The 22,705-nt window shown below is 40.9% G+C and overlaps 2 protein-coding genes across 4 annotated transcripts; both read left to right on the top strand.

The window, feature by feature from the left end:
- Positions 1–3,961: 3,961 nt before the first annotated feature.
- On the top strand, positions 3,962–11,535 carry LOC104483060 (serpin B10). Of its 3 annotated transcripts, none has more exons than XM_010124734.2 (8): positions 3,962–3,977; positions 4,981–5,158; positions 6,504–6,617; positions 7,678–7,812; positions 8,204–8,321; positions 8,699–8,841; positions 9,415–9,570; positions 10,466–11,535. In XM_010124734.2, the coding sequence occupies exons 2-8, from the start codon at positions 4,991–4,993 to the stop codon at positions 10,868–10,870; spliced, it is 1,239 nt and encodes a 412-aa protein (XP_010123036.2). In that variant the 5' UTR covers positions 3,962–3,977; positions 4,981–4,990; the 3' UTR covers positions 10,871–11,535. The 3 variants fall into 3 exon arrangements, with proteins under 3 accessions (XP_010123036.2, XP_086598060.1, XP_086598061.1); XM_086741934.1 differs by having other exon boundaries at positions 3,967–3,977; positions 4,981–5,060; XM_086741935.1 differs by lacking the exons at positions 3,962–3,977; positions 4,981–5,158 and adding an exon at positions 5,223–5,697.
- Positions 11,536–13,639: 2,104 nt separating this feature from the next.
- LOC147601709 (heterochromatin-associated protein MENT-like) lies at positions 13,640–21,910 on the top strand. Its single transcript, XM_086740306.1, has 8 exons — positions 13,640–13,682; positions 15,010–15,186; positions 16,153–16,239; positions 16,623–16,760; positions 17,231–17,348; positions 18,051–18,193; positions 19,309–19,476; positions 20,413–21,910. The coding sequence occupies exons 2-8, from the start codon at positions 15,019–15,021 to the stop codon at positions 20,824–20,826; spliced, it is 1,236 nt and encodes a 411-aa protein (XP_086596432.1). The 5' UTR covers positions 13,640–13,682; positions 15,010–15,018; the 3' UTR covers positions 20,827–21,910.
- The last annotated feature ends 795 nt before the right edge of the window (positions 21,911–22,705 follow it).

The following is a 22,705-nucleotide window of genomic DNA, read 5'->3' as shown; positions in this document are numbered from 1 at the left end:
GTACACTTCCACAAGTGAGTATCTGGGAAATTTTCCTGCTGAAACTTCTGAAAATACAGACTGCCTTGTGAAAGCCCTGGTCATTCCATCAGGCAAGAAAATTTGCAGTCAAGTTGTATGAAAAAATAGCAAATGTTTAAATGGGTTTCTTAAAAGATAACTCTTGCTCTGCACTCTGCTCTTGCACATTAGCACAAGGCACCTGTTTAGGATTTAGAAATTTGTTTTGAAGATACATTGACTTGATATTCATATTCCTCATCCCACAACATGGTATATCTTGCATTATAGCACTGCATCCTGGGAAACTCCCATTAACACAAAGCTGGGATCAACTTTCTGAGTCAGTAGTTGCACAGCTGACATACAGTTACACCCTTTGAGATATTTCTTCGGAAAAATGACAAGTTTCGGTTAAAGAGCATACAAGCCACACATATATCATTACTCATAATGCAGTACTGTGTATCATGATTGAGAAACTCAGGCCACTCTTCATATTTTTGATGTTAACTGCTACCTCGGATACTTTAAAAATGCTCACTGCCTGAGTCAGTCACAGGAAAATTGCACCCTTGCATATGTGAAAATAGTGTGCATGTTCATTAACAGATAAACTCTTTTCAGATATACAGATCAGTCCCTTCTCAGAAGTGTTGCACATCTTAACAGGGCTGAATTTCTCAGGACAAACGCTACCTTTAATTACAGTGTCTAAGCCAAAGCATGTAGAAGTAATAGTAGAGTATGAGGAATTGTGCCAGTACTGTCAAATCTAACCACACCTTTGCTTTCTGCAGGTGTGGAACAAAATGCCTCAGTAATAATTTATACAGGAACCTCACCACACCCTCTGGCAACAAGGCTTTGAGTACTGTCAGAGTACGTCAAAAAGATTGCTTGGCAAGGGAAGGCTTGCAAACTTACTCATAGGAGGTACACAACAGATAGCTATCTCCTCTCTTTCAAAATAAAGTCACGTGTGTCCTCAACCAAAGCTTTAAAGGGAAACAAGATACGCAGAGAACTAATCTTTAATAAACTTTAAAACTATTTGAGATTTCAGGATGATATAAAGTTATCCTACATAAAAGTCTGTTATGGTACAACCCAAAATCTGTTATAACCAGTCTAGGCTAAGTATAAACGTTATTATTTTAGTTTAGTTGACAAGTTTAGGAAAAGCTCATGCCGTGTTCTCAATTACACTATGGCAGAGGCATCACTCAGAGGAGAGTCCTCAGTGCAGGGAAGTTCATGTATCTAGTCACTCAGCACCTTTACTATTACCTCCGTTTCTGTGTCCCTGTCCTCCTTACAGTTTTGGTCCCTGTCAATAACAGGACTGTTATGAAACTAAGTATCAAAATTTTAACTTTAAATCACACAGAGGTTAAAAAAAAGTTGCATCAGATCTCCAAAGGGATTCCAATATCCCCAGATTTCAAAACCCTTCTCCTCCTCATGCCTCTTTTATCTCCAGAAATCCTTTTAAAGATTTGGGGAAGATTTAAAATCCTTCCATGTCTAAAATCTACTGGCCTGCTCTGGGTGAGCCAAAAATGTGAATAGAGTGCTTTGCTGCCTGAATCAGAAATTCTTCCCTCCCAAGTAAATAAACAGTGCTTATATGGGTAAAAAATATTTGATTATGTCAGGGAAACTGAACATATTTCCTTCAAATATCACTTTGTCTTTTGATTTACTTGAAATACAGAACATGTTAGTTTTGAATTAAATCAGATTTCCAAGAGCTATACAGGGTTGGTAGCTAAAATAAGCTACTGATTAACATGAAAACCAGCTATGGAAAGTTGTATCCTAAAATATTGCATGAAAGCAAATGCTACCATTTTTCTGTGACAGAAAGTCTTTCTCTCAAGACCCTCAAGAGCCTTTATAGAGCATGTTAAAATGTTCTGTTTAGACATCAAGCATTTCACTTACTGCTAGAGCAACACACTGCGTAGGAAAGTGACCTGTGCTAAGTTACGTGGAAACTGGAGGAAAACAAAATGCATTTATGTAGCTGAGATCTGACCAGGGCACTGCTGTCCTGCCAGTATTTGTCCTGACCAAATGGAAACATCAATGACTACAGTGAAAGAGCCCACGGGTTTGCTTCCCACAGGAAGGATACTGCAAATACACATATAAGTCTTTCTAGTGTGCTGCTGTATTGACTTAGTACCGAGTGGGAGTGAGAGTACTCACAGCAGGAGATCATCCCCTGAGCCCTGTCCTCAGTCTAACCCAGCATTTCTGCATAAACAGAACACCTCAAACACTTCTTGTAAAGCAGCAGGCAATATTACAGGTTAGCAAATTAAATTCATCCCTGCTTTAAAACCAGAAAATCCACAGTAATTGCTCCAAGGGATGAAGTCTATCCACTGTATCTATCACTCATTCAACATGGGTAAATTTGTAAAGATTATTCAAATAATTTAGGCTTTGGAAATCACTTAAGGCCAACAAAAACAAATTACAACTTTCCCAGGCGCAATGGAAGCAATTAATTCTGCAGTGAACACCTTTCCTATGCTATGCTGTTTTCTGGAAAATGTTAACACATGCATCTAATTACAACTCACACTGAAACATGTTGGTTTTGTGTAGCTACAATTTCAAAAGACCTGAGGGGCAGGAAAACACCATCTGATTAAAGTTATGTGGTTCCTCACAAGTAGGAAAGCAACTTTAACAAAGCTTTTGGTTCCCAAGTTCTGTTGATGCAGAAGTTTCACAATTGGCAAGGGACTCCTTACCGCTGCACCCTCCAATGCCCTACACCGAATTTTGCAGGTACTCCCATGGCTCATCCCTCATTACAGGATCCTCTGTGCCAGCCACCATGTAAGCCCACGTGAAATGTATGTCCATAGGCAGCAGGTCAGAAGAAAGGTCTCAGAAGGCAGTTTAATGCCAAGGAGATAGACCTTGTCAGTGAGTTTTGCTCAGTATTGAGGAGGCAGCCCTGGAGAGACAAGCAGCTCCTTTCCAGCTTTTCAAGTAGTATCAACAGTGCGGAGAGGTAAAGAATTAAATAAAGTGCAAGGGTAGGATTACACAGGGTTTTTCACTCGGGGGTGAGAGTGGAGATGGACAGCTACAAAAATAACAATAGAGGAAGAGAAAGCATGACTGCGAGGAAAATTGGGGAAGGAGGTATATTAGTAGCCAAGGCAAGAAGAAAAAGAGGATTTGATAGAATATCAATTTCTGGAATGGAAAATAAGGAATAGACCTCTGAGGTGCTACACTGGTCAAGCAGCAGCTTTCAGATTAGGGTGGAGAATCAGAAGCAGAAGAAAAAAGAAGTCTCATTTAAGACCCACATCAGGTTCTAGTGATGTTGCCAGTGATAATAAAAACAAGAGTCTGGTGCCTGTTTCTCACCCTTCACTATCTCACAGTGACAACATTCCCCTTGTTGTACAGTCTTAGAATCCTCCAAGATTAGCAAAATCAATTTTTCTAAAACAGAAACCCACCAGGAGTGACTAATACTTTCTCAGTAGGAAATAGACAATAGAAAAACTCATATATAAGAAGTCACTGTCCTCTCTCTGTCTGTTCCTCAGAAATAATTTCTACTAGATGAATCATGAAAGTAGGTCAGCAACTGCATGGGTTTTTTAAAATCCTGCTAACCTCAAAAGAAAAGTTGTTTAAAGTAGTGCAGGTTCAAGTTGTTACTACCCTATTGCCACAAAAGTGCTTACAGAAATAATTCTGCAGTTTTGTAAGGTTCTTGGATGATATCATACTCACCATCACTTCACATCCTACTCTGAGATGATTCAGGTCTTCCAGAGGGATGTGACCTTCAGGGCATAATAAATTTCATGGTCATGACTCATAAGAACCTTTGCAGAACTGGCCAGACACACTATAAATTCACCCTACTCTTCATGTGAACTGCAGAAACCTTGGAGACACCCAGAGCAGCACTGTTTCTTCCTGCGCAAAACAAGGTACTGTAATTATTTCTAGAGATTATTTATTTCATATACGCTCGGATGATGTTGCTTTGTTGACAAATGCATAGAAAAAGGCAACAGGGATCTGAATTGGAAACAACAAATGCTTGGGAAAGTAATTTACTAAGATGGTACAGGCATGGTGTAGAAGGTGGAAGTCTTAAAAATATACAGGAAAAGCCAGTTATGGTACAGAATTCTGTAATTTCTAGAGTTCACTGGCTAGCACATCTACCATAGCAGAGTAAGAACCACTGTGTTTGCTTAAGTCAGCTAATTTGTCCCTGTGCTCTGCAGTTCTTACAAATGTTGGATCAGTTCCCATTTTGCAAGCTGCTCAGGACAAAAACTGTTTTTATTCTATACCAACCAGAACAGCTCCTCATCCCTGCCGAGATCTCTCAGCTAAACCTGCAAGGCAAATGACAAATAGCAACATTTGCCATCTGCTGAATATGGAAACCTTGTCCTGCAGAAGAACTGGGAAGCTAGGATCTGGGCTAGCGCTGTAAGACAGAGTTTCGGGACAGTTTTGAAAGTCAAAAAGGAATAGTTTGACTGTTACTGTTACCAGAGTATTTGTTCACTACAGTTAGGAGCATCAAAAGGCTCTTGCACTAACTGAAGCATAAAAGTTGTCATAAGAGACAGTCTCTCAGTATCCTCTAGCCAGGCACCGGTGACTAATACTGTCAAGAGTCACTCCAAGTTGCTGTAAAGGGCAGTGCAATAAATGTCCTGGTGAACAAAGGCAAAGCAAGGTTGGAGGCTGTTTTTTTCCCTAACCCAAATGATAGCTAGTGTCACCAGTGAAACAGGACATGCTAAACCTTATTTGACTTTATAATAGTTAATCCTCCTCATTCTTCATAGAGATAAATACTTTTAGAAAGCCTTTAAATCACAAAAGAAACTTCAAAAACTGAAGAGAAACTTGCAGACACAGCAGTCAAAATTAGTCATTCACTAATAGCACATTTTCTCCCTTTCTGTGCAGGTTCAGAACAATGGAAGCTTTGAATAAAGCAAACACAAGCTTTGCTCTCGACTTTTTCAAACAGGAGTGTCAGGAAAATGGTGACAAGAATATTTTGTTCTCCCCTTTCAGTATTTCATCTGCCCTGGCTACTGTTTATTTGGGAGCCAAAGGTAACACTGCAAATCAGATGGCAAAGGTGAGTCTGGGCTTCAAAAGGTAGCTGTCTGAAAGGGTTTATCTCTTGGAATAAATTTGCTATGATGGAACAGAAAAAAAAGTGCATAAGCAGAAAAATTACTGTAATCAAAACTCTACACAAATACGCAGCTCCTGTCTCACCCCTGATGTACACTGCAAGGAATAGACCAGTTCTGCACTTGTGCAGGTCAAAGAAATAGTCTATCCTCTGGAAACAAGACCCCCAAAAAATGAGAGAGGTGGCACTGGTGAGAGAGAGAGGTGGCACATTGTCTCCTTTTAAATCTCATCAGCTGAAAGAAGGGGTCTTTATCCCAAAGCTCAGTAACTTGAGCACTCACCAGGGAGTGGGAGACCTGGATTCTCCTTCTACTCTGCCACAGGCAATTCCCATCTCACATCTCATCTCTTTGGAAATGACCCCACACAAAAAGACTCTCCCCTATAGCTATCATAAGATTTGCACTTTGTTAAATATAAATCCACATCCACAAGATTGGAGAAGAAACACGGTGAGACTACAACTCTTTCTTTGGGGTACGTATTTTACAGGCAAAATCACTTCCTGAAATCCTTAAGTCGTATTTGTGCGAAGTTCATAGCTTCTCCAGGCATCAGCGAGAGCAGCCCGAGTGTGCAGTTACCCAGCTCCTATCCTAGGAGGTGAGGCTTGTGAGGTTGCATCTGCTGAGGCAAGCAGATGGGAAGGTGAGAAGTCGTCCCACCTGCTCAGGTAGTGATCTAATGCCTGATTTACAAGACAAAAGAGGCCCAGCAGGGTAACAAAGAAAGGAGCGATCTTCTGCTAGGAAGAAGGGAAAACAAACAAACAAACAAACAAACGAGGCATAGCTCTTCTGAAAAATGTTCCAGGCTTGGACGCAGCCCTTTGTAGCCTAGGTAAGGTGCACATGCCCAGAGCAAGGGATTTAAGGCATGAAACTGTCCCTATCATTTTCGTGCTTTCTGACACATAGCAGTGCTTCCACTTAGACTTCTGCTTTGACAGTCTCCATCTGGACATAACTGGCTCTTCCTAGGCATTAACTGGTCAGCCCAGGGAATAACTCAAAGCAGGCAGATTCCTCTAGAAAGGGCAGTTACATGAGAGTTTTTCCCTGCAACTCTCACCTTAGTGTGCTCATGCCATTTTGTAGACATGGGCCTCAAGCCCTAACCACAGATTTCATATTCAGTCAGGACTGGACACAAGAATAAAATTTGAGTTTCACGCTCTTCATCACCAGTCCCATGACATCACCATAAGATTTTACTGTAACAGCAAATTTTCTATCTTTGCATTTTTTCTATTGTTGTATTTATTATTGCATTTTCCACTACAGGTACTTCACTTTAACAAAGCTGAAGGAGCCAGAAACATCACCACAACCGTAAAAATGCAAGTCTATTCCAGAGTGGAAGATCATCTATCGAATCAATATACCTGTTTACAGAAGGTATCTTACCAAGTCTAGTGATCAAGCTATGGGCATGGCCACATCTTCTCTTGCTTGTATTTTCCTTCCACATTTGCATTGCCTAGGTTTGCCTTCCTCAGAGGTAGCATACACAATTAATTGGCACAGCATCCTGTGATAACTTCATCTAATGCAATACTCTTTACATGCTTCCCCTTTTTAGGTAGAATTGCAAAAACTAACCTCAAATTTGCAAAATTTAAAATTTAATGTTACCATTCTCTGTCAATATATATTGACAGAATACAGAAAAGCAAATGTAATCCCTCTGAGTCAGCACAGGCAGGTTTTCCTCATTGACAATTCGACCACGGTGGCGTCAAGCTCTTCTCCCTGCCCTTTCCCGTCATCCTTATTCTTTGTGGGATTGAGCCCTGCGGCTGCCCACAAAGCCCCTGCGGCTATGAGTTCTGATGAATGAGAACTTGGATCTGCACTCCACAGCCAAATCCTGTGCCGGGAAGATTTATTTTAGGGGTTATGTCAACAACTTATTTACACTGCATGAACAGGAGAGGGATTGTTTTTAATGAGTAATGCTTGTCTGAACTGTAAGAATTAGAGAGTGCTGCGGAGAGGGCAAAAGGACCATTCTAGCAGTTTAGAAATGCAAGTGTCTGTTCATGCCTCTGATTCTGAGGTAATGACAAGATGAATACAGCACAGATTTTTAGGTTACTAATTCACAGCTTAACTTCCTTGAGCTCATTTGAGAGTTGAGCCCACATTCATTTAATCCTGTTACTTCAATAGAAGTATACATCAGGTTTCACAATCTCCACTTAGAAACCTTTGAATGTTTTCTATCATTTAGGCTCTTACCAATTTCATTCCAAGATACTTACAGTGTCTATACCACGTCTGCAACTTTTAATACTTTCAAATATTCTTTTAATAGCTGTCTGGTTTAGAACACCTCTTGTGTTGCAATACAGATAACAGATCACCTCAATAGAAACACTTTACATAGAGCAAGAAATTGGAAATTTTGAACTATTTTACACAACAAATGTGTAACTTTTTTTTCCTTTTCTCCAAGACAGAAATTGGCAAAGCGGATAATATCCATACTGGGTTTAAAGCACTCAACTTTGAAATCAACCAACCCGCTAAAAACTACCTGCTTAAAAGTGTCAGCCAGTTATATGGAGAACAAACATTGCCCTTCAGTAAGGTACGTAGGCCATTTATTCACATCATGTAGTGCCATTTAACCTTTATCATCTATCTATGACAACGTATCATAAACTGCATGCCTTTAAATATTTTCATTACATCTGCAAATCCTGTTGTTATCCTTAACGTAAATATTTTCTATGAGACTCTTCCTGAGAAAAATTTTCATTTTACGGGATGTGTATCTAATTGCAGAGTGATTTCCAGATGTGATTAGGTGCAACTATTTAAATTGAGTATTTCCACTAAAAATACTTTGCTTATTTGACAAGATGTTCTACATGTATTCTATGTTATTTTTATCATGTTTTCTCTCTATTTGGCTCTAGTTATTAGCATTCATATTGGCAGGCAACAAACATAAGACATCTGTCTCTCTTGCACTGCAGGAATACTTACAGTTAGCCAAGAAATACTACAATGCAGAGCCACAATCTGTTGACTTTGTGGGAGCAGCAGATGAAATCAGAAGAGAGATCAATTCCAGGGTCGAACACCAGACTGAAGGTAAGCTCCTGCCTCTCCTCTTCCAATTCAAAAAGAAGCCATTTTGGCATTGAACAAAGTCTCTGTACCCAAGGGGTCTGAGGCAGGTAAACAATTCACCTTAGAAAGGTAAATCAGATCAGTTTTCTTAAAGCAGCCATTCACCAACAAGCCCGTACTAAATTAGTGTCCTCCATCTGAACATGTCAGAAATGCGGCTTACTCTTTGTAAATCAAGGTTACCATACTAATCACATATTTGTGCATAATCTCAAGCTAGAAGCATGCTGTGTCAGCACTTAAAATTTCCCTGGCTTATATCTCCAGAAATTGTGCCAACATTTACTATAAAACAGTAAAACGGTACAAATAGGTAAATGTCCTTCTGTTTTCTCTAGGTAAAATCCAAAATCTGCTGCCTCCTGGATCCATGGATTCGCTCATCAGACTCGTCCTAATAAATGTGCTCTACTTCAAAGGAAACTGGGCAACAAAGTTTGAAGCTGAAGCTACCAGGCAAAGACCTTTCAGAATAAACATGGTATGGGAATATACTAACCTATATCCTAGACTGCAGGTGAAAGAAGCAGTGAAAAAGATGAGGGAGAGAAATTCCTGTCAGTCTTTAAATCCACGTGAAATCCAGTATGAAAATTATTTCATTTAATGCATACAGTATATTTTCTTCACCACATCTTCAGCACAAAGACTGCAGACACATACTAGCACCTGAGTCACAAGTGAAAGTGTCAGAAGGTGACTTAAAACAAGCTTCCATTCTCTAAAGACAGAGAAAACAAAGAGAGAACAAAACTGTATGGGTTAGTTCTTTACATTTTCATTTTTAACCATGCAACAAATCAGAGTGGAATATAGCTTCCTGTAATAGGTGTCACCTGAGACAGCTTAGCCTGCCTAGCTTCCAAGTGCCTTTCCAGAAGACCAGAGGTCCTCTGTAGATCCTGTGTCCCCACTTAGAGCCATAAGGATATCTCAGACACACTGGGTAGCCCATACAGTAAATACAATAAACTTCCACTGTGCTCCTTTAACTCAGTCCTTTACTGTTCAGTCAGAGTACAAACGGCAAACGTCTAATTTGATTTTTTTGCAGCATACAACTAAACCAGTGCCAATGATGCACCTGAGTGATAAATTTAACTGGACCTACGTAGAATCAGTCCAGACTGACGTTCTTGAGCTTCCATACGTCAATAATGACCTCAGCATGTTTATCCTGCTACCAAGTGACATCACTGGCCTACAAAAGGTAAAGCAACTGAGAACATAAATCATGTGTAAAAACAAGTGTCATTATTTAATTATTTTATGCATATGTGAGGTAAAAGACCAGGTTGCAGTCACATTTCTAGGAAGGAGGGTACTGATCAGGCTCAAGAAAAGGCAAACTCCAAACTTGGTCTAGCAGTGTGAACTCGAACCTCTTGGAGTTCAGATAGACAGTGTCAGCTGGCACTTCTGTGGTTCTTAATGTTGATCAGTCCTGGAAATAGGCAAACCAAACCCTACAAGACTGGCTTCTCTTCCACCTGAACAAAAATGAAGACAGAAAGCCAGCTCTCCTGCGATTCACTATCTGTACCGATTCAGATAGCTATTATTTCATTAAAAAAAAAAAAACCCAAACAAACAAAACAAAAAACCGACACCAAATTGGACAGCCTCCATTGCTTTCCAGGCTACTACATATGGACACTGCCACCTTCTGTAAAGAGGCAGATCCTGCATCTGGATAATAAACTACTTGATTCTCATTGACGTTAGTGGGTGTTCTGCAGGAAAAAAAAAAAAAAGCTCTTTTCAGTAAACTCTAAAAGGTAGGGAAGACAGAAATGTGAACAACAAATCAACCAGACTATTGTTACTTGACACTGATGTTTTTGTTCTGCATCCATTTAGCCCTGCTATATTCCCAATTACTGAAAACAGTTCAAATACTGCATTAACCTACTGAAAAGTAACATACTCCTTTAGCCAAAAAGATCTCCAAATTGGTCTTTCACTACTGTTTGGTTTGGGGTTTTTTGTACTCTTGCAACATCTTGAAAAGTTCTCTGTTTAAAAAAAAAAGAGAAGAAATAGCCCTTAGGACACAGGTTTTTGAACACTCTGTAATTTTCTGATTCTCTTTTTACCAACTGCAGCTAGAAAAAGAATTGACTTTTGAAACCTTGTCTTCATGGACCAGCCCAGAAATAATGGAGAAAGTTAAAATGGAGGTTTATCTGCCCAGGTTCACTTTAGAAGAGAAATATGAGCTCAAATCTACTTTGAGCAGGATGGGGATACAAGATGCCTTCACTGAAGGTCAAGCTGATTTCACAGGAATGTCAGAGAATGGCGAGCTGTTTTTGTCACAAGTTTTTCACAAGTGTTATCTAGAAGTCAATGAAGAAGGCACAGAGGCAGCAGCTGCCAGTTCAGCAGCACTGGCATCACGAAGTCTTGGTGCTGCTGTTATTTTTGTAGCAGATCACCCTTTCCTCTTCTTTATCAGGCACAACAAGACAAAGAGTATCCTCTTCTTGGGAAGGTTCTCTTCCCCCTAGAAACTGGACCATTACTGAACAGGCCCTCACAACAACAATGAACAAAATACACACCACAAAGAGCATCTAAATAGTCTGTGCACTACTTCTTCATTTTCCTGCACTGTTGACAAATCTCTCAATGTCGGAAGAGAGCACGTATTAAGAATAACCTGGAATTCAAGTTTCTGGCTCATTTTCCTAGCCAAAGAACCGAAAAATGGTTAGCACTACCCCAAAAATACTAAACTGTGCACAGAACAACATTGATGCATCTTTTCAGTGCTTTCTGAACCAGAACTGCCACAATGAAGAACAGACTAAGTTGATCTAAACCAGTTATTCCCAACACACTTACTTTGGTACAAAAGAAGAAAAGAAACAGAAAAAGCCTCCTTCCTGCAGAACGCTGCTACATCTCCATTGGTTTCAGCTCACTAAGCTGGTCATGCCAGGAGAGCTACCTCACCCGCATTCATGTCAGCTTTATACCAACTTCGCAGCCTGGCACAGCTGTTAATGAAACAAACCTGTAAAGTTCTCTGTCTTCCTGATACCAGTGCTTCTTTTGTGCACGCAAAGGGGCTAACACATGTACTTTCTAATCTCTGTCCCACAGCAATTGGAAAATATTGAACAACAATATAGAATTGGGGGAAAATAAAACGTGTGTGCCTTGAAGCCTTCTTCTCTGTAACCTTTCATGCATTCAACACTGTTGCCAGCTCACACAGTGCTGCTCATTGTTACTCTATGGGATTTATGTATACTAAAGCAGCACTGCACTGCTTTACTGTCCTTTTGCTTTGTCACTTCTTTCACTGGTTTGAGGAAGGATCAAATACTAACTCCCTAAGTGCCTTCTGGAAGATTATATGCAAATTCCCCAGTACACATTTACTCCTGTCACAGTTCTTTCTCCTAAGAAGGAGAGTGTCCTAATCAGTCACGCACATTTGCAGGGGATGCTCCTAACTCTCTGAATTCAAAACAGAGAGAAAAGGTCTGTGTCTCTTAGAGGACTTGCACACACCACCAGCATCTTACTAGAAGTATCTCTTCCTGAGATGGCAGGACTCCTTTTTTCCTAACAGAGAGGAAACTGCTGACTGCCAGAGTCCTTTCTGTTTTCTTCCCATGTCACTAGCTGCTTCCAGGGTCCCCTCTGACTCAACTGTGAAACGTGACACAGGATCCCTGAGCATTCAGGTGCAATGTTGCCATGCCCTGCTTCACCTGATGGCCAAGTCCCCATGGCCAAGTCTTTTAAGAACTTCCTGATGTGCCTCAGGAATAAAGACAGGAAAGCCACACCTAGGAGGCCAAGGAGGAACAAAACCGTGACAACATGCACCCAAATTCACTCTTAGGCCTTTAAAATCAATGGAAATGTGAGTCACCTTTTCTCTCTCCTTCAAGTATTTTAACCATGTTGCAAAGATGACAGAGTTAATGTCTTCTTGGCAGTGCCAGATAATTTCCAAATGGCAATGGCCACACCACTTGAAGGGTGAGTTGCACATTAGGGAAGAACCTTTTCCCAAGCTGAGCAGCACAGCACTGGAGAAGGTTGCCTAGAAAAGTTGGGGAATCTCCATCCTCAGAAGGGCTGTGGCTGACCTTGTCTACTGATGGCCCTGCTCCAAGCAGGATGTTGACCTCTGGATGTCCCTTCAACTAAGATGTGTGATTTTCTCTCTCTTGTCACCAGCCATTCTGCCTTGCCACCTGCCTTTCTCATCCTGCCTGGCATCCTTGCATCTTGACTAGCAAAGGGAGCTAGTTTGCTCACTTATTTGGGACTTGGACTCTCCTGGCTTGGGCTTTCCCACCACCTAACCATTCAGCTGATCATTCTCCCATCCTGATTTCTTGAGGACTTACTCATTGTATTAAAACCAACTCTTGTTTAATTTCTGGCATTTCTTCACTGCCTTGCACAACGTTGATTTCTGCCACTTTTTAGAAAACAGTTTCTGTAATCAGGCTTGCAGCAAAATGCTTAGTACACAGTACAGTTTCCTTCCCTTCCTCCATTCCCCTTCCCCTATCTCCCACGGTCTTACAGTTATTGCCCCCACCTTCTCCTTCTTCCACCACCCAACAACAGCCTGGCTCTCTCCTGGGACTGCAGAGTGACAGCTACGGTGCCATGTTTGCCCTTTTATTTTTTCACTCCATCCTTGCTTGAGCCCTCCCAGTGGGATTGTTTCAGTCCTTGCCTTCCTTCACTACATGCAAGTACTGTGCACTAATTCAGTGGGGTTTTTTTGTATTTCTGTCAAATGATTCCCAGCCATGGTTGCAATGAGATTTCTTCACCAACACAACTGGTGGGGTGTCCATCTCTTACTCTGAATGGTCCTTCATGGCTTTGCCTCTGTTGATGCTCCTAATGATCTCCAATCCGAAGCTGGACTCCCAGTGCCTAATTCAATCACTATGCTTGATGTTTTATTCTGACATACCACAATATCTGCTTATATCCAGAAACCAAAACCAAACATTCTAGTTGTGTAACCTTTTTACTAGTAATTTATTTTAAACAACAAACCAGTTTCTCCACAACAGCAGAAGACCATTGAAATGGGTGAACTGTTCTGCTATCCTGTCAGTAGACTATTGTCCTTCTGAAATGCCTAAAACTGAAAAGTGACAGCTCTTTTGGAGATTTGGTCAAAAGGAGCTTTGGGTAGGCGGAAACAGCCTCGATGTAGGGGAGAAGGAAAGGGAGGTGCAAGCAGTACTATATTTCTAAATTTATTCATTGCCTAACACACAAAAGCAGAATCTGAACGAGGACAAGACCTAGGTCTCTCTCACGGGATCAGAGGTAAATATTTAAACCAATTTAAGTAGCTTTTCTGATGCTTTTAAAAAGTGGTGTGTGGCTTGCATAACTGTATAGGTAAACTTTCATATACCATTGTTATAGTGCATTATTCTTGTCTCATGTTTTTCTAGATGTTAGCCCTTAGGGAAAATAGATCTGTAAGCCTAAAGAAGATTGCTAATTCGGGGCAGAATTGATCATAAGAAAGGAAAGTTTTCTTAGGGCAGTAAGTGTCTTATTAATTAAAATCTTCAGTTTGATAAGGGAGTCCTGTACTTCAGGTGAAGAAAAGGCCATTTTCATTCTGCAAAGGCACAGCACTGCACATTATCAGGCCAAGGACTCACAGGAGTATTAATTAGCAGAAAACAGAGTAATTTTCTTCTGGTTGCTCTCTTGGTTGTGTTCTCCAAGGAAAGAAAATCACTCTGTGGTACAGATTTGGTACTGACAGCACACTGATTGCCAGAACTGTAGTGGTTTGGCAACCAAATAAATACCTGTAGACTTCAGAGATTGCCCCACTATTTCTGTAGCTCCATTCCATAAATCTTAACAATAATGATAATAATAATAATAACAACAACAACAATAACATTTCTGGTTTCTTGACTGGAAAACAAGATGAGTCAGGTACTGTTGGGCAGGTATTTTAAAGTCTGGAGTACTCATAAGATCAGGAATCTGCCAGTTTGTGGGGAAAATAAAATTGCTGGAACAAACAGAAGGGGTGGTAGGTACACAACATGAATAAAACTCCCTCAGTCTAAAAGCAAATAGCTTTGCTATTCATGATACTACTCAGAATAGGTGACTGGCCAGGAAAAGCACACAAGCTTAAGAATTATGCCTAAATTTTTTCTCAGTGTCAGCTCTCAATTCTATACAGATCCAAAATGAAGACGTGGGAAACTCAGGTGTCTTGTGAACCTATGTACCAAAACTGCACTTAAATTCCCCTGGGAACATTGCTAATGATAAATCATTAGTTAAGGACAAAAAGGAAGAAAAATATGCAGCTTACAATTCTGCACATTTTTTTTAAACCAAAGGCAGAAAGAAACACAAAGAAAACTGCAGCTGTATAAAAGAAGACGTATGCACAATTATAAGAAAATAGTATCTGGATTAAAAAAAAATTGTAAAAGAAATTGCTTCTCCTAACAGGTGGCAGTGTCTGTGTGGAAGATGAACATACAACTAGGGCTATTAGTTTTAGTGGGTGCCAAGGCATTGTGTTGCACATGTAACATTTCTCACTAATACGCACTGTGTACATAATTTTAAACATTCAAATAGTACAATTCTGCCTGTTGCCTCTTTCCAGGTTGTAGAAATGGAACTGGTCTCAACATCAGTTGGCAAGTTTACAGTTGATCTTTTCAACAAGCTGAATGAGACCAACAAGGGCAAAAACATTTTCTTTTCTCCTTGGAGTATATCATCTGCTCTGGCTCTGACGTACCTGGGTGCAAAAGGCAATACAGCAACTGAGATGGCAGAGGTAGGTTGCTCTATGAAGCATACGCCTCATACAGTACCTGGCTCTTGTACTGGCTGCAAAATCTAGTGTTAGATAGAAAAACTTGCCACCACAATGACAAGGAACCAAGGCAGACCAGAGAATGTAACAAGTGAATGATAAATTTTATTAATTTCATAGCAGGTCCTCTACTTCTCCACTAAGAGAAAGTGTCCTGTGGGTATCACACACTGAGCACTGAGGTTCTCTGAACCTGATTTTTTCTATATTATTCTACACATTCTAATTTATTCTGTGATTCTATGATTCTGGCATAGATGGTATATTCCCTTTGAGAAGCAAACAGCTGATGCCAGCAGCTCCCAACTAATTGGCAGGAGGTTTGCAGATGCCAGCATTCTCCCTCTCTCCCCTGGCCAGGATGCATCTTTCTATCTTGATTTTTGCTTTCCTAAACAACTGCCTGACAATCCAGCAGGAAAATAGGAAAGGTTTGTCATCTCTACATCCTCTGACCCAATCCTTCCTAATGCCACATGCGCACATTGCTGGCTCAAAGGGAGCTGTGGTGCTCAGCACTCCTGAGGACTCTCCTCTGTGTCACCACTCTCCTGTTCAGATGACTTTGTACCATTATTGTGGGGAGAAACATTTGGGTTTCTCATAAACACACGGCTATTGCATATTGCATAATGCTATGCATTCTCTAGCATAAACACATTGCTATTGCTAAGCTGTGGAAGGGAGTTCAGCCTTGCAGTGTGCAGACAGGAGCACTGCATCAATGCTCTGTGAGGGGGACAGTGCTGCTCATTGTTACTCTATGGGATTTATGTATACTAAAGCTTCAGCATCCCTTTGGTGCAGCAGATAGCAGAGTGAGTTATCATAAGGAGTAAACGAAGACAACCATTTGATCTCCATTTGGCTTTAAGTCACACTAGTTCCTTCACACCTATTTCTTACCTTTGGAAACTCTACTTGCAGGTTCTTCATTTCACTCAAACAGCAGGATCTGAAGGCTCTTCTTCTGTGGCCAGACCTTCTCGAGGGAGACCAAAGAGAAGAAAACTGGTATCTATTACAACTGACATTCCAAATAAAGTATCTCCAGAATCAAAATGTCCAGATACAGCTTTAGGAGTCCAGTATTTCTTGTCTGCACTCCTCTTTAAATTACAATCCCCAACATACTTCACAACATGTTCAAGGTCAGTTCCTTTCACTCAGACTCTGAGAAGCATGGAAGGACAAGTCACTGGAATAGTCTGGAAGTTTTGCTATATGGAAAATCAGCTAATCCAGTCATAAACAGAGCCCTGCAATTTGCAGTGATGGTAAACTTGGGAAAATAAAAAGTAAGAGAGAGGACCACACATCCCGCTCCCATACACGTCCATGTTTTGAAAACTTCATGCAAAAATGCAATTGCTGAATGTATGTTTTTTCTTTCCAAGGATCCTGAGCACAAGCAAGCTGAAGATATCCATTCTGGCTTCAAAGAGCTTCTGACTGCCATCAACAAACCCAGAAGCACCTACTCGCTAAAAAGTGCCAACCGCATTTACGTGGACAACACCTTCCCATTATTGCCTGTAAGTTAAATCTCAGAGAGGAGTAAGAAAAGGTGCAAAAATTATTTCTTATTACTTGCCAGTAATAGGTTTGAAGCTGACCCCGAATACTACAAATAAAAGCAGTGGATTCCAGTTATGTACTTAACTGGAAAATACCAGTCAGTCTGCTCACAGTATTTAAGGATCCATTGCCCTTTGGCTGTAGTGTAGGGATTCCTTTTTATGCAATACAGCTCTATTATCGGAACACCCAATATACATGATTGTAAATGAGACATTAAAATAAGCACATCCATGGGACACTTCTGTTCTTTGGTTATTATTAACTGTTAACTCACAGTTCAACAGAGAGTAACAAGCAAGATCCTGCAGTCCTCTAGGCCCAAGAAGCTATCAAGAAGTCCAAGAGCCAACAACTTCCTTTTAGGATGGAAAAATCCAGTATAGTGTAGAACTTACTTTTTTTTGCTGTTGTTCTCATTTTGCAGCAATACATACAGCTCAGTAAGAACTACTACAAAGCGGAGCCACAGAAGGTTAACTTTAGAACAGCACCGGAACAATCCAGAAAGGAAGTAAACTCCTGGGTTGAAAAACAAACTGAGGGTAAGCTGAGCTCAACCACAGCATCCATCCTCTTCTCTAAGTCAGCCCGCCATTTCCTTTGGGCAGGTGCCCTTGCTTCCCCACGTGCTACTGCAGCAGCCAGGCCATGCCTTCCAATATGGACAGTGAGCAGAGATGCAGTGCAAGGACAGAGAAAAGAGAAGCACACTTAAGCAGCTTCAAACACCTGATCCAGATCTCAGGGAGCTCCTTGGTGAGTCTTCCATTGACTCAGCTGTGCTCTGCATCAGCTGGTCCTGAAGCACCACTGCTGCCCTGGCACTGCACCCAGGCACCGTAAGGCAGAGCAGACAGGAGAGAAACACCTCTGCCGACCAGTGTGCTCCAAGGCAGGTAGGGATGCCTACCTCGCTGTACCATCCTGCACTGGCCTCCTTTTACGTGGCATAACCGGCTGGTGAGGCACTATATGGCTTTCTGCGTCTAGCTGCTTGCCATGAAGCTGTGACATTTTCTGGGGAAGAAGTCAATCGCTGTCAGCTAGCCAGGAGAACTGGGCAGCAAACAGCTTTGGAAACTGTTAACCAACGAATTGATTTATGTCAGGGGAGTATTTTAGGGAGTAGGGCACTGAGGAATGGGCTTTTTCACTAAGGAGTTGAACTGAGAGAAAAAAAAAAATCAAAGCATGTCCTCGTTGTGCTACACTGGAATTAAACTTGACTCTTCTGATTTCAAAAGGCAAAATCAAGAATTTGCTCGGTTCACGAGATGTGACAAACACTACCAGGCTGATTCTGGTAAATGCCATTTACTTCAAGGCAGAATGGGAAGTTAAATTTCGGGCAAGAGATACGGAACTGCAACCCTTCCGACTGAGCAAGGTAAGATCCTCCAGTACCCTTCTTACCATAAACAGCCTAATGACAACAGCTACTGCTGAAATCTCTCAGTTTCGTAAGTCTTTTAGGTATCTCTGTGGTAACTAAACTCTGTGAAAAGCTGATTACAGCAAAATGTGTCAGAGCTCAGCTCACTGCGACATTAAGATGCTGCTCAGGTAAATGTCAATGAGCTCCAGATGACAGCTACCATTTCCAAAAGCACTAGAGTCACCTAACACCTTTTTGTAAAACAGTGCTAAAAGTGTGATTGTAAAATCACAATTTTGAGAGTCCAAGCTTCATGGACAAGAACTACATGCCATGTCATGGGTGAGTACAGTTCCTGGGCCTCTGTGCTGTGCACCTTAGCCAGGCGCAAACGTAACTGCTGAAATATAGCTGCAACATGGTACCCCAAATGGGTGCATGGTTGGGTGAGACTAGAAGAAATATTAATGATGTGTATCCAGAAGAGATGTCAATTAATTCACATCAAAAAAAAACAAGAGCTCTGTGCAATTTCCACCAACTGTAGCTTCTGCCTTCTGATTAGCATGTATACATCGGCTGCTTCCCTCAATGAAGGGATGTAGATGTTAAGAGAGGTTACATACTTCTGCAAAGATGACTGCTTGCCAGGAACTCCCCTCATCATGAGGCCCTTTGCTCAGACCTTAGCGTTATCTTCTGTTAATGGTTGTGACATAAAGAGCAATCAGCTAGTCACTTTTTATTGCCAGAGAGAGGAGACCACAGAAAAACTGCAAGACACTTATCCTCTTAAACCATAGCTGTTTCTCTGCTGAAGTTTGTAAGGCCATATCCATCCCCCTAATCCTTGCAGACATTTCTAACTCTCTTCCTCCATCCTCTTTGGGCTACTGTGTATGTTTTGGGGAGAAGAGAAAAATCGGTCAGTTCAGCCCCCAACAAAATGCTCTGGGACAAACACCAAGATAAGCAATACTGCCCAGTTAAGAAGAGCTTTGGAAAATGAATCACAAATCGCTGTTATTAAACTGCTTTAAAAAGTTTCCTCTCCCTCCACTGCACTAAGTCATCATCATCTTTCTTTTCAAGGAATGATTTCTTACTTATAAATAAATACTTTACAGAACAAGACCAAGCCTGTGAAGATGATGTATATGAGAGATACATTTCCAGTTCTCATCATGGAAACAATGAATTTCAAAATGATTGAGTTGCCGTATGTGAAACAAGAACTCAGTATGTTCATCCTTCTTCCCGATGACATCAAAGATAGTAGTACGGGTCTCGAACAGGTAGAAGTATGCTACATCCATTTTGTATCAATCACTACACAGTCATTTAAAAAAAAAATACAGGCTGGTGACCATATCTTCCCCTCTGAGGGTGTGCTCTTTCATCTCTTCCACCCGCTCAGTTACTTTCCTTTTAAAACCTATCTAATCCCAAGAAATTTCCTCCACACTGAGTGCCCTTAGTTTGGTAAGAACTGAAGACAGTCCACACTGTGCATGATCATATACTTATCTCTTCAACAGTCCCATGACTGACACACAACCATACATGATCTGTAAGCGTTAGACATTTGGTTGCTATCTGAAAAACTGGGATTTTGGTGAGACTGCATTTGCTACAATAACGAGATCTGCCACTGTACTTCCTACAATTGCAAGACTGTTAAATTCTTGACGTCTATCACATCAAGAATACCACTCATTGCTCTCCTCCATTCGATCTAAGCTGAGCCCTGGTGATATAGTGTGCAGGACACAAAGTGGCAGTGAAAGTTTTTGCTGGAAGCAGTTTGTTTTAAAATTGCCAAGGAAATACATACAGTATTAACATCTGTTTCTATAAAACTGGACCTAACCACCAGCCGCACAGCTGGGAATGTTCCAGCAATTTCCTTCATATCAAGACAATTAAAAGAGAGGAAAGAACAACCTCAGGGATGGCAGCTGCAGGTGTTGAGTGCCCTGTCTTTCTTTTGCAATATATTTGGCAAGGCTGGTGCTCAAAACCTTGCAGCATGAAGTCTCAAGTGTTTGTTGCATGCCCTGCCTCTGATAATCAGTAAAACTAATTTATATTTCATGCTTTCAGTTAAATGTTAAATTTGCCATTTCACAACTGTTTAATTCATTAAATTGTCATAAAATTTACTATTTCATAGTTACTTATTTTTTTTTCCCCTTGCAAACATCCAATTCCTTCTCTTTCTTAAACAATAGCTGGAAAGAGAACTGACATATGAGAAGCTGTCTGAATGGACTGATTCCAAGAAGATGACCAAAACTCTCGTGGATCTGTACCTACCTAAGTTCACAATGGAGGAGCGATACGACCTCAGGGATAATCTGATCAGCATGGGAATGCGCAGTGCCTTCAGCAGCAATGCTGATTTCAGTGGAATGGCTGAGAAGGCTGATGTGACGATCTCCAAAGTTGTTCACAAGTCTTTTGTTGCAGTTGATGAGAAAGGCACTGAGGCAGCTGCTGCTACTGCTGTAATTGTAGTACTAACAAGTGCACCTATTAGCAATGTACTGCAATTTAGGGCTGACCACCCTTTCCACTTCTTCATCAGACACAACAAATCCAAGAGCATCCTCTTTTTTGGCAGATTCTGCTCTCCTCAGGAATGAGTTATTACTTGCTCCCAGACAGCACCCAAGGTTCACTGCTCAATGGAAAAATGTGAACTGCAGTGTTAAAAGCTCAGCCTTAAGCTATGCAGCCATATGTACTGGAAGTGTATGTCCTTTTTCTTCCCTCCCCAAGTAAGGCAGCACCCAGAGACCACTCTGTGCCTCAAAGACCATCCCTCTTCTGCTCCTTTCCATTGTTCCAATGAGACAGTCCTCCATAGAAAACAGAGTGCAGAATTTTACTCCCTGGGACCAAACTTCATTGTTCAAGAGTAAGGTGGAGCCCATAAAAGCTCTCTGCACACAGGCCATCATCTAGCCCCATGCTGAGTGCTGACTTCAAGGGAAATACAGTTCATCCTCTTCGATCTCCCAGAGAGGAAAAAAAAAAATCCCTGAAGGGAAAAAAAAAAGAATTTGTAGAAATCTATATGCTATCTTTTCCTCACTGGGCAACATGTATTTGCATTACAATGCAGTTTCCTTATGTTCATTTAAAATTGAAAGGCTCTTGGAAATTGGATAATCTCAAAAGGCCCCTCACCTTCCCCTTTCTCACTGCTTACACATAGACACATTACATTCATTCTCTCTTGCCCTTGCAACTTCACGAAAAAATGAGGCAGCGAGGGCAAACAGTCCAGCCCTTAACATTTAATTGCTGTCTTCTAATCACCTTGCATTTTTTCCTCATTTTTCTAAACTTTGTAGGTTGAGGTCACTGAGAGTTCCAACTAGCAAAAATGTTAAGAAAACTATGAGCAACACGCTTCTTGCTACCTCTTATTGATTTGCAATTTAAAACCTCCAGAATTCAAATCTGCTTCCTCTTTTTAATTTAACCTAATTATACCTGTTTCCTGGCTAACATGCACATTTTTTCTCGCTACTGTATCATTGATCAATGTATGATTAATGTAATGATTTTCCATGAGTTATGTAACTTATGAGTGCATCTCAGCAAAGATAATAATGAGATTTGCAGAAACATCAGTGAGATTTTGGCTGATGCTTTACTTTGTAACTTTACCCTGATCTGCATTTAATCCAATAAATGAACTTAGAGTTCTGTTTGTGTTATTCAAAACACTGACTTACCTGGTTTTCTTGTAAGCATCATGTAAGGTGCACACCTAGAGCACGTTTCCATTCTTGCCATTCCAAACCAACTACCACATCATCCCAATTGACAAAGCTGACACACTTAGTGTCTTTTTTTCCACTAGGCTTCCAAAAGCCCCGAAAACACAGTTATTCAGCATGACATCCTAGGCATTTACTAAACGTACCAAATCAAATGAAATTATTTCTCACTGAGTCAAGGCATTTAATCTTTTCTTTTTAAGCATTTAGTTTCCCATTTTTGACCACTGCTTATTGCACTATCAGCCCCCCTGGGAGCTACTCGGGAGGGTTTTTTCCTGTCACATCATACTAGAAATAAAAACTCTGACTAGTACCTGTAGCCCAGAAGAGCAGCTTCCAAACATCCCTTTTGCCCATGTACAACAGTGAACAAGCAATGCCACACTGGCAACATCAGTTCCCTCAGTCGGCTTGGGAGGGCAGCAGTTCTGCTTTCCTATGGCCATGAGGAACAGCATAAAGTTTTGTAACCATTGTGGTACTCAGTAAGCACATGTCAGACAACATTATCTAAGGCAACAAGATTGTATTGCAGGAGGGAGGTACTGCAAACACATTTACTCTCAGCAAAATTCCACCTAAAATTACAACTCACTCCACCTCCACAAAAGGTATTCTATTTGGAAATACGTCTCCACCCAACAAAGTATACTGCATCTTCCTCCCTGTACAAAGAGCTGTTTCTAAAATCAGTGCTCTCCCTTGCCCTCAGCTCAGGGTTCAGCTGTCT

This window comes from Chlamydotis macqueenii, chromosome 2 (assembly GCF_036417535.1).
Source record: "Chlamydotis macqueenii isolate bChlMac1 chromosome 2, bChlMac1.mat, whole genome shotgun sequence".
NCBI classification, from domain to species: Eukaryota; Metazoa; Chordata; class Aves; order Otidiformes; family Otididae; genus Chlamydotis; species Chlamydotis macqueenii.
The sequence above is the reverse complement of the archived record's forward strand: the minus strand, read 5'-3'. Positions and strand labels throughout refer to the sequence as shown.